The 13,452-nt window shown below is 47.0% G+C and overlaps 5 protein-coding genes across 5 annotated transcripts; 2 read left to right on the top strand and 3 right to left on the bottom strand.

The window, feature by feature from the left end:
- Positions 1–341: 341 nt before the first annotated feature.
- Positions 342–2,117, bottom strand: N7479_002841 (putative isoamyl alcohol oxidase; the record flags this gene model as incomplete). Its single annotated transcript, XM_057250538.1, has 3 exons — positions 342–1,584; positions 1,634–1,834; positions 1,882–2,117. 3 exons carry the CDS (start codon positions 2,115–2,117, stop codon positions 342–344), a joined length of 1,680 nt encoding a protein of 559 aa, XP_057114970.1.
- Positions 2,118–3,095: 978 nt separating this feature from the next.
- Positions 3,096–4,335, top strand: N7479_002842 (uncharacterized protein; the record flags this gene model as incomplete). The annotated part of the gene is made up of 3 exons (XM_057250539.1): positions 3,096–3,242; positions 3,302–3,798; positions 3,855–4,335. The coding sequence occupies 3 exons, from the start codon at positions 3,096–3,098 to the stop codon at positions 4,333–4,335; spliced, it is 1,125 nt and encodes a 374-aa protein (XP_057114971.1).
- Positions 4,336–4,925: 590 nt separating this feature from the next.
- Positions 4,926–5,972, bottom strand: N7479_002843 (sterol desaturase family protein; the record flags this gene model as incomplete). The annotated part of the gene is made up of 1 exon (XM_057250540.1): positions 4,926–5,972. One exon carries the CDS (start codon positions 5,970–5,972, stop codon positions 4,926–4,928), a length of 1,047 nt encoding a protein of 348 aa, XP_057114972.1.
- Positions 5,973–7,072: 1,100 nt separating this feature from the next.
- On the bottom strand, positions 7,073–8,300 carry N7479_002844 (biotin synthase; the record flags this gene model as incomplete). The annotated part of the gene is made up of 2 exons (XM_057250541.1): positions 7,073–8,038; positions 8,100–8,300. 2 exons carry the CDS (start codon positions 8,298–8,300, stop codon positions 7,073–7,075), a joined length of 1,167 nt encoding a protein of 388 aa, XP_057114973.1.
- Positions 8,301–11,079: 2,779 nt separating this feature from the next.
- On the top strand, positions 11,080–13,140 carry N7479_002845 (putative very-long-chain acyl-CoA synthetase family protein (CefD1); the record flags this gene model as incomplete). The annotated part of the gene is made up of 4 exons (XM_057250542.1): positions 11,080–11,089; positions 11,138–11,272; positions 11,319–12,660; positions 12,723–13,140. 4 exons carry the CDS (start codon positions 11,080–11,082, stop codon positions 13,138–13,140), a joined length of 1,905 nt encoding a protein of 634 aa, XP_057114974.1.
- Between the last annotated feature and the right edge of the window lie 312 nt (positions 13,141–13,452).

A 13,452-nucleotide genomic window follows, 5' to 3' on the forward strand; every position in this document is an offset into this window, starting at 1 on the left:
GTAGTATCTCGAAGCATAATGATAATATATTTTTGCAACCTCGGGAGGCCCCGCCTGTGCAATTCCGTGCCTGATCTTCGGTCCGAGCAAGAGCCGGATATTTTAAGCGCAAGTGGAGATCCGACGGAGCTCGGCGATCTAGATCTCCAAAACGTTGAGGGATTTCGGTGCGTTGAATTTGAAAATTGCATTGGGGAAGTCATCCTCTGCTAAGACACGCTCATGATATAATCACTATAGAGAAAACAAAATATCATTGATATCTACACTGGCAAGAATGCATCGCCATCTCGCGTCGCGTCATTGAATAAAATCAGTCTCGGTGTCAAGCCCAAATAAGCTTAAGCACGACACATCCGTCCCGACTCAGACACAGACCAGACATCACTACCGACAGCCTTGAGAGCATAGAAAAACGACGAAGGATCCCACTTGCGCTTGACAGCAAGCAGACGGGGATAGTTACTTCCAAAGAAAGTCTGCTTCCAGTTCGGCTGGCGGAAGTTAGCCTCATTCTGATAACAGCCACTGTCCGGTGTGACAGCCTCGAGCTGAGGCACATATTCAGTCGTCATTTTGTGTTGGTCTGCGATCATCTTGGACCACGGCGCGGTCTCATTCCACGGTGTGCCGATTTGCATCGTCACTGCTGCGTTGCGCAGGGCTGGGAATACTGCGTTCGAGACGTTGACCGGGGCAGAGACGTTCATCCCGACTCCGACGGCAATCAGCCCCGCCTGAGTCAGGTTGCGCAGTGCTGAGGCCATCCCGTTGGAGTTCTGCTCTAGGGTCTTGCGGGGAATCAGACGGCCGCCGTACTGATAATTTGCCACGGCTAGATTACCCCAAGGAAGAGGGCCCATGTACCTATTGTAGTGGTCATAGTACGAGTCGTACTGGCTTAAGCTGGCTTGGTAATTGATGTTGAGCTTGGTGAGCTTTGAGGTGAATGGACCGAGGATGGCTTTGACATCATCAGTAGTCTGGTTGTAAGCTGTGATGGGGTTGATGATGAAGACGCTTGAAGTCATCTCGTAGATGACAGTAACGCCATGGTCAATCATGGCGGGCAAAAGGGAGTGGAACTGCGAAACTGCTTCGTAGAAGATATCGGTGGTGATGTTTGCCGCGGTGAATGTAAGAGCAGCACCGGCAATGGGCGCGTCTTTGTGTGCCTTGACAACAATAGACATGACAACACCGTAGTTGCCGGCACCACCACCACTAAGTGCCCAGAAGAGATCGACATTCTCTGAGCGTGAGGCCTTGACCAGCTTGCCAGCAGCAGTGACCACCTCGAACTCCAGGGTGTTATCGGCTCCAAGACCGAACATGGTGCTGAGGGCAGAATGACCACCACCCTGGGTGTAGCCACCGGCAAGACCGACCGTAGGGCATTCTCCAGTGACAACGACGAGGCCCTTGGCAGATGCGGCCTCGAGGACCTGGTAACCAACCACACCCGCAGCGACCTTGAACGCAGGGCCCTGGTAAGTCGAACTCGACCAGTCCTTGTACTCGACATCATTCAAGTGGTGAGTCCATACAGAGAGGGCACCGGCACCGGTTGAACGACCAAGATAGCTACACAATATCAGTATTGATCTGTATAAATATTGCTGATGCGACTTACTCATGGCCGGTGTTACGGATAACGAAGCGGATGTTGTTATCACGGGCAAAATCCACAGCAGCAACAACCTGATCGCTGGAAGAGACATTCACAGCGTAGCTCACATAGTTGCCGAGGTGGCAGGGCTTAGACTTAGCAGTGAACGGGTCGCAAGTCTGGTTGGCAAAGTACGTCTGCATTACCGATGAAGAGGAGTCAAGGCTGGCAGCGATTAGCGATGTAAATTGTCCCAGACTAGCACTACTTACTGAGGCTCCGGCTTGTTCCAGTTGGCCCTGAGCGCTGCACAGGCGGCAGCATCGTAGTTGGGTACATGGCAGGGACTACCAATTGGTACGGTCGCAACCAGACGACCACCGACCGTACTATTAAGTGAGGCCCAAGCCGATGGAGTAGGCCAACAGCTATCACTCGGCAAACAGTGGCAATCCGATGCAATGGTCGGTGCGGCGAGAGCCACGAGGGAAGTTAATGTCCACTTCATGGTGGAGGAAAGGGAATAAGTTGTCCAAAATGGAGGTACAGGCGTCGATCACCCTGTTTTATTTATACACTGTGCATTTCTTGTGAATCTTGACTTTGCCCAATTCGGAGATGTTTCCTAGCGTGTTAAGTCCGATGAGTATTGTGGATAGGAGGATTTCACGGTTGAACCGAGACAGTTAAAAGGTAGGTGTTCATGGTGTTCCTGTGGACGCACGATCTCCAACGGCAGGATCTATACCAGCCGTGATTCGGTATGGATATTATCTCCTTCTAGGAACATGTGTTTTTTGCCATCGACATCATCTTCCTTGGATTCTTCCCAGGGAAAAGAGATCTGATCCAGTGTAACACAGATGTACTCCAATCACCATTTTACCTTAACGCCACCCAGCTCCACTTCAGATCGCCCTGAATCTGTGTCTCTGATGCTTTGGTGGCTTGAAGCTTACATCTAATAATTTCGCTTAATATCATTTTATAGCTTACCTGACCTGAACAATTCCAAGGTTGGTCTGTATATCATGATTTTGTATGGTGTATTCACTCCAACTGTAGACGGGTTAAGAACCAGTTCTCACTATATTACCCCATTGGCTGATAAAAATCAGTCTTGCCTCATAAATTGGAGGTAGTTGGAGAAAACAAAATTGTCCTCGGGAGTTCGGGAATTTGTTAAATCGACTCAAATAGAAAGGATCGTCGAGAAACGCAAGGTTTGGTCCAAGGGTATGCATCAATCCGTAGACCAATCCTCTTTAGGCTTTCAGGAGCACAGTGTTGTTTATTGGCTATGAATCAGGTGAACCAAGTTGCTAGCAAGTTGCTTGTCTGGGGTCGATGACCGAGTCAATCCATGGGTTTCTTCTTGCTTTTCCGGACTTTCGGCCCTGAAGGCACCTGTGGACTACTCCAACTGCAAATCCATTTATATTAGGGATCGTTTGTCTGGCAATGCTGCTAGATTTGTATTCACGCAATGTCACAAACTGATCTAGGTCCAGCCCTAGAGAAGGGGATCTGGGTCGCGGTGGTTATCGCTGCTGTAATCGTTATTTTACGAGTATTTGCCAAAATCAAGATCAAACGATTTGGCATCGATGATGGCCTGATGATCTTCGCGGAGGTAGATCTCCCTGACTAGTTTGTGGATTATCTTCATAGACTGACGCTAATTCTTTCTAGATTCTGGCAATCGTGTCAACGGTATTCTTGACCTTGTCGGTTAAGCATGGGTTCGGCAAGAATCTCCGCACACTACCACCAACCGACAAGGAAGCGGTCTTGAAGAACATCGCAATCCAAGTGCCAATCGTCACCTTCAGCACCACCTTCGCCCGCTCGGCATTCATTCTCTATCTCCTCCCGCTCCTCGGAACCAACAAGTACTACCAGGTCGCGCTATGGACTATTTGGGCGATACAATTCGCCGGGAACGCTGCATCGGCCGTCCTGCCACTTAGCATCTGTCGCGACGTGGCTGCTCTATGGGACCCAGCAGTCGCAGTTGCGACGACCTGCGGCGACTCGGATGCAGTTATCAAATTTGCCTACTACTCCAATACATTCAACTCAGCCACCGATCTGTTTTTGGCCGTTTTCCCAACAGTGGTATTCTGGAACTTGAATCTGAAATTACGCATCAAGATCAGTTTAATCTTTCTTCTCAGTTTGGGTATTGTGTAAGTGTCTACCTCTATCAAAGACACAGCCACGATATACTAACGCAATGCTACAGTGCGATGATCGCATCCATCATCAAAACAACCAAATTAAACGCCGTCCCCAGCATCACCAATACCGGAGCCAGTGGCGGCATTGAACTAATCCGCTGGGGATACATCGAAAATGTCATCATAATTATCACCTCCTCGATCCCCTGCATCCGCCCCTTGATCATCTCTTCCGTGCGCAAGATCTCCAGCGGCAAATTATCCCGCTCCTACGAACTTAGCATGCCATTTAGTGGGCGGAAATCCGGTGCTGTTGCTACCCCAAACGAGAGGAGCCAGTCGCGCCACGCGCACTGGTTCAATTCTGATGTCGAGAATGATAGTATCGATCGCATTCTGGATCGTAATAGGAGCTCGCATACCAGTACATCTATAGGAGGCGCGCCTGATTCCCCTACTTTCTCCACTCCCGGTATCACGAAGCAGGTGGAGATTTCGGTTGTCTCAGATGCTAGGCAACCTGTGAAACATATGGGTAATCTCTGATTTGCGAGGTTAGACTGGAGACCTTTCATATTTGATTGTTCTAGAGCTAGTTCCTCTTTTTAGATTAGTTTACGCCATCACGAATAACTCATACCCTTGTGTGCACTATAAAAGTCGTCAAGCATGGTATAAAAAATCAGTCTTACGCTAATCGACCCCCTTGTTTCTGAAGGATATCAATATAAGCTGAGAAAGAAGCTTGACATGCGTTATGCGAGATCTCCCGAACTTACCTGATGCAGAGGTGAGGAGCTAAAAGTACTTTAATCGTAACATTCAGGCATCTATTTCGACGCTAGGGGATCCTCCTTTGAAATACAAATCACTCCTCCATTTCCACTCGAGATCCATTACGTATAATCCAAAAGAAACCAGAGATGAAGTAGGGTTGCAGTAACATGAAGGAAAATAGAGAGCCCTCAAATGTTTCACAGCTTGTCTGCTTTCCTCGATTATATCTCATCCTAGATATCCCGATCGTTATAGTGTTCCTATAATTCATAAAAGAACGAGTTATATACAAAATACTCAAAATCACCATCCAAGTATATTCCCATTCCAATGCACACGAGAACCAACCACTTCTCCCCCTAGAACAAAGGCATCTGAGCCGTATTCTCATAATCCAAATTCTCCTTCACAGACTCAATACGCCCCAAACAAGTCCCAAAAACCCGATCCCACAGCCTGGTCTGCTTACCATAGTTATAACTCTTCCGCCAACCCTTCCGGTGATGCAAATCATGGTCTTCAATAACAATATCCGCATCAAAGATCTGCAGCAACCAACTCAGCGTCGTTGGCACAGTCGAATGAATCCGTAGTCCACTATGGCCAAGTACCTCCGCAAACGCAACGTATTCATGGCAAATCCACCACTCGTAGAATCCCATCGGCAAACCAACCAGTTTCAAACTGAAGTACGTCATTACTGGCACGCCGACCATATCGAAGAATTCCTGCTCGTGATCTGCGTACGCGGCCAGGAGCGGATTCGGATGTTTGGTCAAGTGGTGCGTTCGGTGGTATTTCCATAGATAGCCCACGTCGTGCATCAGTCGATGGTACCAGTAGAACCAGAAGTCGAGGACGATGCCGTATAGTCCGATTTCGAGGGGTAGCCAGAGCCAGGACATCTGCGAGGGCTTTTGGGTTTTGTTGTAGGAGAGGATTATTGAGAGGATCATTCGAGATCCTGTGGTTTTGTATAGAGATGTTACTACTTTAGCGACGCCAACGTCGGGAACGCCGTCTCGTTCGTGCTTGTCGCCGTCTAGAAAGCCGTATTTGTGGCCGAGACGCCGGAGGATGTGCACTTGGTAGATCACCGTTGCGTTGAAGGTGAAGAAGTAGAAGTTGAAGGCGGCAAATGGGCCTATGGTACAGCCGGTGAATGACATGTATGTCTCGTGAAGGAGGAGGGGCAGGGCAGAGTAGAAGAGAACCCAACGTTGGAGATACCACTGGGGCATGTATGGGACTTTCTCATCTTTACTGTGCACTGGTATCTCCTTATTTAGGTCGATGGGGTGAGCGTTGAGCGCATCAAGCAGGAAATGACTGATGTTCCATTCGCTGCGAGGGGCTGTGCGCCATGTTGATTGCATAGAATCTTTGGATAGCTGTTTGGAATCCATTATAGATGCTCGAGTTAGATTCTGTAGCCAGCCATAGCGGTGGTTATTGCGTTTATATCATCTCCAAAAGGATATCGGTCATAAGAGGCCATGTGAATAGCGAGGCATGAACTTCCCTATATGGACGGGTTTACCTCAACAAAGTCAATACACCAAATGAACAGGAGGTGGATAGAGGGATCTACGTGAATCTGGCGAGGATCGACATCTGCATGTGAATTCCCCGCAAAGTTGGCGTTGAGAGGCTAAACCTCCCCTGGACATTAAAATGGAGTTTATGGGATCGTCATTGAAACCAAAAGGGGAACCATTGCGATCTGATCTGTGAAGAATGATCTATACCCAATAGTAGGCGAGACACATGGGCCGAGGTAGCTCATCAATATACATAACTCACATAGGTTGGGGAAAGATGACGATTTCATTATCTGAGATCATGTAAAACGGTCAAGTTTTGGGTTCCTCTTTACATGACAGGTGTCATATATATCATTTTTCTGGGAGACATACAGTGCACAATTGTAACTTGATTCAATGTACCATGCCATCTGGTTTAGTGCAAACAGCTTGGCAAGAATTCTTCTCGAAGGAAACTACATGTTGGTAGCAGGATGATGGTGTCCGGGTAGACTACCAACACTTTCCCTAGCCCTGGAGCCTCTGCATTATATCAGCAGAAATAGAAGCGAGGAAAATGGCGGTGCGAAATTACGAAAAATAAAAGCCCAAAGCGACTGGATGAGCCTCGGTCTAGTTTGATGCTAGGTCGGCTTCGAGTGGGTTCATGTTCCTCGTAATTTTTAGGCCGCCAAAGCTTTTAGACGTGTAGTCCACAATTTCTGGATGTAAATGGGCAGATGACTTACCAAATGTTCCTGAACTTGATTACCCTTCCACTGTGAAAAGTGCAATCACTTCATCATCGCGGGGACTTGACCTGATACGTTATTATCGCTATGGTTGGACCAGCTGAGCGTGTACTTGGGGACGAAAGTGTAACCCTCATTGAAAACTGTATAATAGATAATTGCATTTTGCAGGATCATTTCGATCCAAACTATTGACGCAGTCATATAGAGGCAAAATATCTAACTATAAGTCTAAACGCTCGCTGCGACCGGCGCAGAAGTAGCCTCGGGGGTCACAGGAGGCGGGGCAGTAGCATTGGCATCAGGCCTGGGCGCAGGCTTCTCAAAGCTCTTCATGGGATAGTATCCCCAGCGGTCAAACATGGCGCGGTCCTCATCCCAGCCACTGCAGTCGGTAGTGAGCATCTTCTCACCGGTGAAGATAGCATTGGCACCTGCTTGGAAACAGGCAATCTGCTGCTCTTCTGTGAGCGCAATGCGACCGGCAGCCAGGCGGACAATGGTACTGGGCATGACAATACGGGCAGTAGCAACGGTGCGCAGCAAGCGGTCGAAGGGGATCATCTTACGGTCGCCGAGGGGAGTACCGGGGATAGGTACGAGGGCATTGACGGGGAAGGATTCGGGGTGGGCGGGCAGGCTGGAAACTGTGTGCAGGAGACCAATGCGGTCGGCATCACTCTCGCCAAGACCAAGGATACCGCCGGAGCAGACGTTGATGCCGGCATCACGCACGTGGGAGAGCGTCTTCAGACGCTCGTCGTAGGAACGGGTGGTGATGATGGTAGGGTAGAATTCACGCGAGGTATCGAGGTTGTGGTTGTATGCGGTCAGGCCGGCCTCCTTCAGCTCCTTGGCCTGGTCTCCGTCGATCATGCCTAGGGTCACGCAGACCTCCATGTTCATTTCGCGGATTCCGGAGATCATCTGCTTCACGTTCTTGAGACTGGTCTTACGGCCACGCATGTCGCGCCATGCAGCGCCCATGCAGAAGCGAGTGCTACCATTGGCCTTGGCATTACGAGCCTTGGTGAGGACCTCGTCGACGGGGCTCATCTTGGTGGCCTTTAGACCTGTGTTGTGCTTGGATGACTGGGCACAGTACGAGCAATCTTCACTGCATCCACCGGTCTTGATGTTCATCAGGGTGCACATCTGGATAGCTGCGGGGTCATGAAAGCGGCGGTGGACAGCAGCCTGGAAGGGTGGTCAGTTTAGCTGGAGGTCGATATTAGGGGATATGGTGGATCCCACTTACCGCTGCATATGTGAGTTGACTCAATGGAGTCTCATAGATCTGCTTGACTTCATCTCGAGTCCAAGTGGTCCGGGGAGCGGTAGCACCCGTAGCATCGGTCAGAGTGAGGGGGATGCTGGTCAACGAGGCAGCACTGGAACCCTGGACAGTACCGTAGGACCGTACCAACGTTCGGGACAATGAGCGAATTGGAAGTGACATTGTGATATGGTGAGGTGTAGAAGGAGGAAAGGAAGAGAGTACAAGGTACTCCGTATATAGGATGACTCGAGAGGGGCAGAGATGATTCACCGGACAATCGTGTGGAGAAAAAAATGTGGGCTTATTGGACTTTGGTTTACTAGGGGAAGTTAAATTGCCCTTGTTAATTTAAAATTCATGTGATAATTATCTGCTGATATGTTGAGTCCTCTGTTGAATCCTCCCAACATTGTGTACTTTATGTTTTTCCTTTGGTCCGGGAGATTGGCATTAACTCGACTCTTATTTGTCCAGGGCAAATCGGACCTTAAATCTTTAAATCCTCTTAATATATCTTTATATTTTACTATGTCCCATATGATTTTTAGATTGAATATATGATTTCTTCAAATTACTTATTATTTCTTAGTTTTTCCCCTTACATCTTTATACCATAGCTTCCTGTCAAATCAGGTACGGAGTACGGAGTAATGTAATCCCTTTCCTGTTTCGCTCTGCGTCATCTAAGGCCCTATATCCACATTATCCACCAATGAAAATGCCCAGGTGCCTGCTTACGCTGAGTCATACATATTTGCTTCCAAGGTTCCAAGGTTGGAAGGTCCCCATGGAGCTATAGAGGTTCCATGGCTGTAAGTAGATCAGTACCTACATAGTTCATTATGTCCCAAGGTTATTGTTGAGCCCTCTTACTTCATAGCATCAGAACATCGGAATTCTTGAATTCTGATATAGAATTGTTAGTTACACATAGAAAGGTGGTTTTTTTTCTTCGCCAATTAAAGCCTCCCGCTATCTTTCTCTACAGTTAAGTCTAAAAATCGAAAAACATGTGAAAGAAAAGTAACAAGATAAGGAAGATAAGCAAATCAATGATAAATAAGTCGAATTGGAAATAATAATATGAATCGAAAGGGTAGTGGATTATAGCTAATCCAAGTATCAGACAAGGAGCTTTAACTTGAACGTACATTGTGCAAAGTGGAGACAAGCTCCAAATAAGAATACACATGGTAGAGCGCATCTAACAATAAAAATATAGATATCGGACAAAAACTACTTACTCTCGGCAATACGGTCCAATGCAGCCTGAGAGTCTGCGACAAAATCATCTGGCCTGACTTCCAAAGAGTCAATTGCTGGTACATCTGAAGTAGCCCCAGTACTTCGTAGAGATCAGAGCCTCTGGTTGAAGTGGATTGCCTTTGATTGGGAAGTTCCACTTTCTCAGACATAGACTCTCTCTTTGCGGCGATAGAGTGTTCTGGAGAAACGATCGACGAAATGAGCGACGAAGGTCGTGTACAAAGTAGAATAGCAAGTGTATCAGGTCTCTAATCACGATAGGCCTGGAAAACGCGGTCCCTAATAGAGAGGTAGAATTAATTAGTACATATGTGACGATATTATATAGTATGTAGAGATATCCTACTAAGATACACGTAAAAACGCGTTAAAAACGCGACTTTTAGGTGTGTTTATATGAAATAAAATTATAAAACTGTGATAGAAAATGAAGTGTGGATATATATATATATATCTACGGAGTATATCTCACTACTACAACTACTACTACAACAATCACTGCAACAACGACAACGACAACGCAACGACTACAACAACGACTACAAAAACTACTGTAAAAACTACTGCAAAAACTACTGCAAAAACTACTGCAAAAACTACTGCAAAAACTACTGCAAAAACTACTGCAAAAACTACTGCAAAAACTACTGCAAAAACTACTGCAAAAACTACTGCAAAAACTACTGCAAATCTGTAACAACGACTGCAACAACGACTGCTACAACAACACCTTATTTCCTACTTTTTTTATGGGATTTATATAGTACAGAGCAAATAAGAAGAAATCATCAAATATTAATAGTAATTACTAGTAAAAGGCGAGAAATTGAAGTAGTAAATTTCTGTAATCCTAACTATACAGCTTGAAAGGACATTTCTTAGCAAGTTCTTGGTAAGTTATACACTCGTAGTACTATATCGATACTACTGTAAGGTAGTACGGAGTGCTGCAGTACCGATAAACAGTACCAAAACCCGGTTGGTATTGTAGCACTTGTCAAGGCCTGGCTGTGGTAGTTGTAGAGGCTTAATTCCCTATATTATTTGATAATGGGACTCTCTGAGTCGTCTGTCTATACCCCTGTGGGCTGTGGACCTATGTTTAGATCAACGCCGTTACTTGAAAAGGAAATAAGTCAAAGTTTATTTCATAAAACTTCTAGCCTTGGATATCCGATCTCATTGAAAACGAGACTCTGTTCTAAGTAATGAAACAAAAGGTGCTAGTTATAGCATTAATTCAAGATAGTTCTAAAGTTCAACATATTCCATTTTTGCAGATCTAATTGTCCCACGGAAATTTTTATGTTGGGACAATCGAGTCCCACCTCAACAATTAGCAATTTTATTAAGAATTCTACAAACAGGTTGAGTACTACAACTTCTTACAGTTGGCAAATGTTCTACGTAAGGGATCAATATTAATGATGAAATAGGTAGAGGATTACGCATAATATATGCAACCGAGGCCAGGATTATTACTAGCCTCTTCCCCGCATTTCTTCCAAACCCAACCAAAGCGGGATCTAATAGATATATTAACCTTTTAGATAGACCTATCAAAAGTGCGGAGAGCTCAATCTATGCCGAGGTCAGCGGCAATCACTGAGATCCCCTCATTCCTGTACTTATACTGTTAAAGTGAATACTCCTTTGGTTACTTATATACCAAAACAAGGAACATACCAGGAAGATGGATATAGGTGCGCAGTGAAACGCTGCCAACAATTGATCTTACTGACAAATGACAGGAACTGCCGCTGCTGCTCTCTTCGGGGGAGCTACAGTCGCAGGATATCTGAATGCCAAGTTTCACATCCAGAAGGATGTATCGACATTGGCCACGGTGAAGAACGCAGAACGACAGTATGCCAATGCCAGTATGGGTATATATCCTATCCCTACAATTGCAACATACTGAACAGTTTTTAGTTGGTCAAAATGAAGGGAATCCATGGTTTGTCTTCCTACGGACCGTGAAGCAATACCCCGACATGACCTGTCTTTGGACTCGCGAGATATCATACACCTACCAAGAAGTGCAAGATCAAGCCTGCCAATATGCCCATTTCTTTCTATCACAGGGCGTGAAAAAAGGTGACCTCGTCGCTCTTTACCTCCAGAATAGCGACGAATACATCATCGCGTGGCTAGCCCTCTGGAGCATTGGCTGTGCCCCCGCCGCGATAAATTACAACCTCACTGGCGATGCATTACTGCATTGTTTGAAGATCAGCGATGCGGCCATTCTCCTTGTTGACAAAGATGCAGACTGTCGTGCCCGCGTTGAAGAAAGCCACGACGCTATCACGAACAATCTGGGAATGAAGCTGATGACCCTGGATATCTCCCTGAAGGCGCATATCAGCACATTCCCAACAGCCCTGCCACCCAAGGAGCTGGGTAAGCATGTAGCCGGCGACTACCCGGCGATTCTCCTATACACATCTGGCACAACGGGTATGCCAAAGGGCTGTGCTTTTACCATGTCCAGGCTCTATATCGCTCTCTTCATCCGCCGTGACTCGGTGAGAGACAAGGTCGGCCCAGCCGGTGATCGCTGGTATAGCTGTATGCCCTTGTACCATGGCACAGCGGCCATTTCCCTGATCTCATGTCTGGTAATGGGTATAAGCATTGCCATCGCGCCCAGGTTTAGCGTCAGTAGATTCTGGACAGATGTCCGTGACTCGGAGTCGACTGTTTTCGTGTATGTCGGAGAGACTGCACGGTATTTGCTTGCGCCGCCTCCATCGCCCCAAGATCGAAATCATAAGGTCCGATGTATGTACGGTAACGGTCTGCGGCCGGATATATGGAAGCGGTTCCAGGAGCGGTTTGGAATCGCTGAAGTTGGGGAGTTCTTTAATAGCACAGAAGGTGTCTTCGGTCTCTTCAACTTTAACAGTGGTCCTTTCACCTCTGGAAGTGTCGGGCACCATGGTTTGATTATGCGGGGTTTGCTACATAATGTCTTTGTTCCTGTTGCCATTGACCCGGAGACGGGCGATATCCTGCGAGATTCCAAGACTGGCTTTGCGGTTCGCGCGTCTTATGACCAGGGAGGGGAAATTATCGTCAACGTTCCCGGCGAAGAGGCTTTCCAGGGGTACTGGCACAATGACGATGCCACCAATAAGAAATTTCTGCGTGATGTCTTCAAGAAGGGAGATCTCTATTATCGATCTGGAGATGCCCTGCGCCGGCAGAGCGATGGCCGTTGGTACTTCCTCGACCGACTTGGGGATACTTTCCGCTGGAAGAGTGAAAACGTGTAAGTTGCAAAGCCCCCTGCGAGTTCTGGGAACACGGCTAATACTATTGTCAATATAATAGAGCAACCGCCGAAGTTTCAGAGGTTCTAGGTCAATTCCCTGGTATCACCGAAGCCAATGTCTACGGCGTCCGTCTTCCCAATCACGAGGGACGCGCTGGGTGTGCAGCAATTCAAATCAGCCCGGATGCCCGCCAGGCATTTGATTACACGGCGCTTGCAAGATTTATACGTTCCAGGCTGCCAAAATATGCTGTTCCGCTATTCCTTCGCATTGTCGAGAATCCCACGCACATACACAACCATAAGCAAAACAAGGTACCCCTTCGTGACGAGGGTGTGGATACTGCTTTGATTGGGACTAAAGCCCCTGGGGGTAAAGATGACCATTTCTTGTGGATTGCGCCTGGTGATGACAGTTATTCACCGTATGGACAGAAAGAATGGGAGAAATTGTCGACTGGGAGTGTTCGATTGTGAGTGGTGTCATTTTATATATCCAGAACTAGATTACGTAGTTGTTACACATTTTGAAGAGCACGAATGCTATTTTGTTTTGACCAGACATCGAGATCATGGACATATCAGAATTCTATTGCACATAATTCCTATTTTAGGATGTTCAATCGAGCAACTTTCTTATGTAATTTGCTTGGTGTAATCACATTCCTCTGCTCTTGGTGTGGCCTGAGACTTTTCCATTCCATATACAGACCGAACCTTTCAGGACCGCCAAAGCGCAGCCCGCGTGCATCACCGTCCAAAGCGAGCGCGCTGATATGCCAATAATAT

Source organism: Penicillium vulpinum (genome assembly GCF_028829585.1).
Source record: "Penicillium vulpinum strain IBT 29486 chromosome Unknown utg000001l_segment0_segment0, whole genome shotgun sequence".
NCBI classification, from domain to species: Eukaryota; Fungi; Ascomycota; class Eurotiomycetes; order Eurotiales; family Aspergillaceae; genus Penicillium; species Penicillium vulpinum.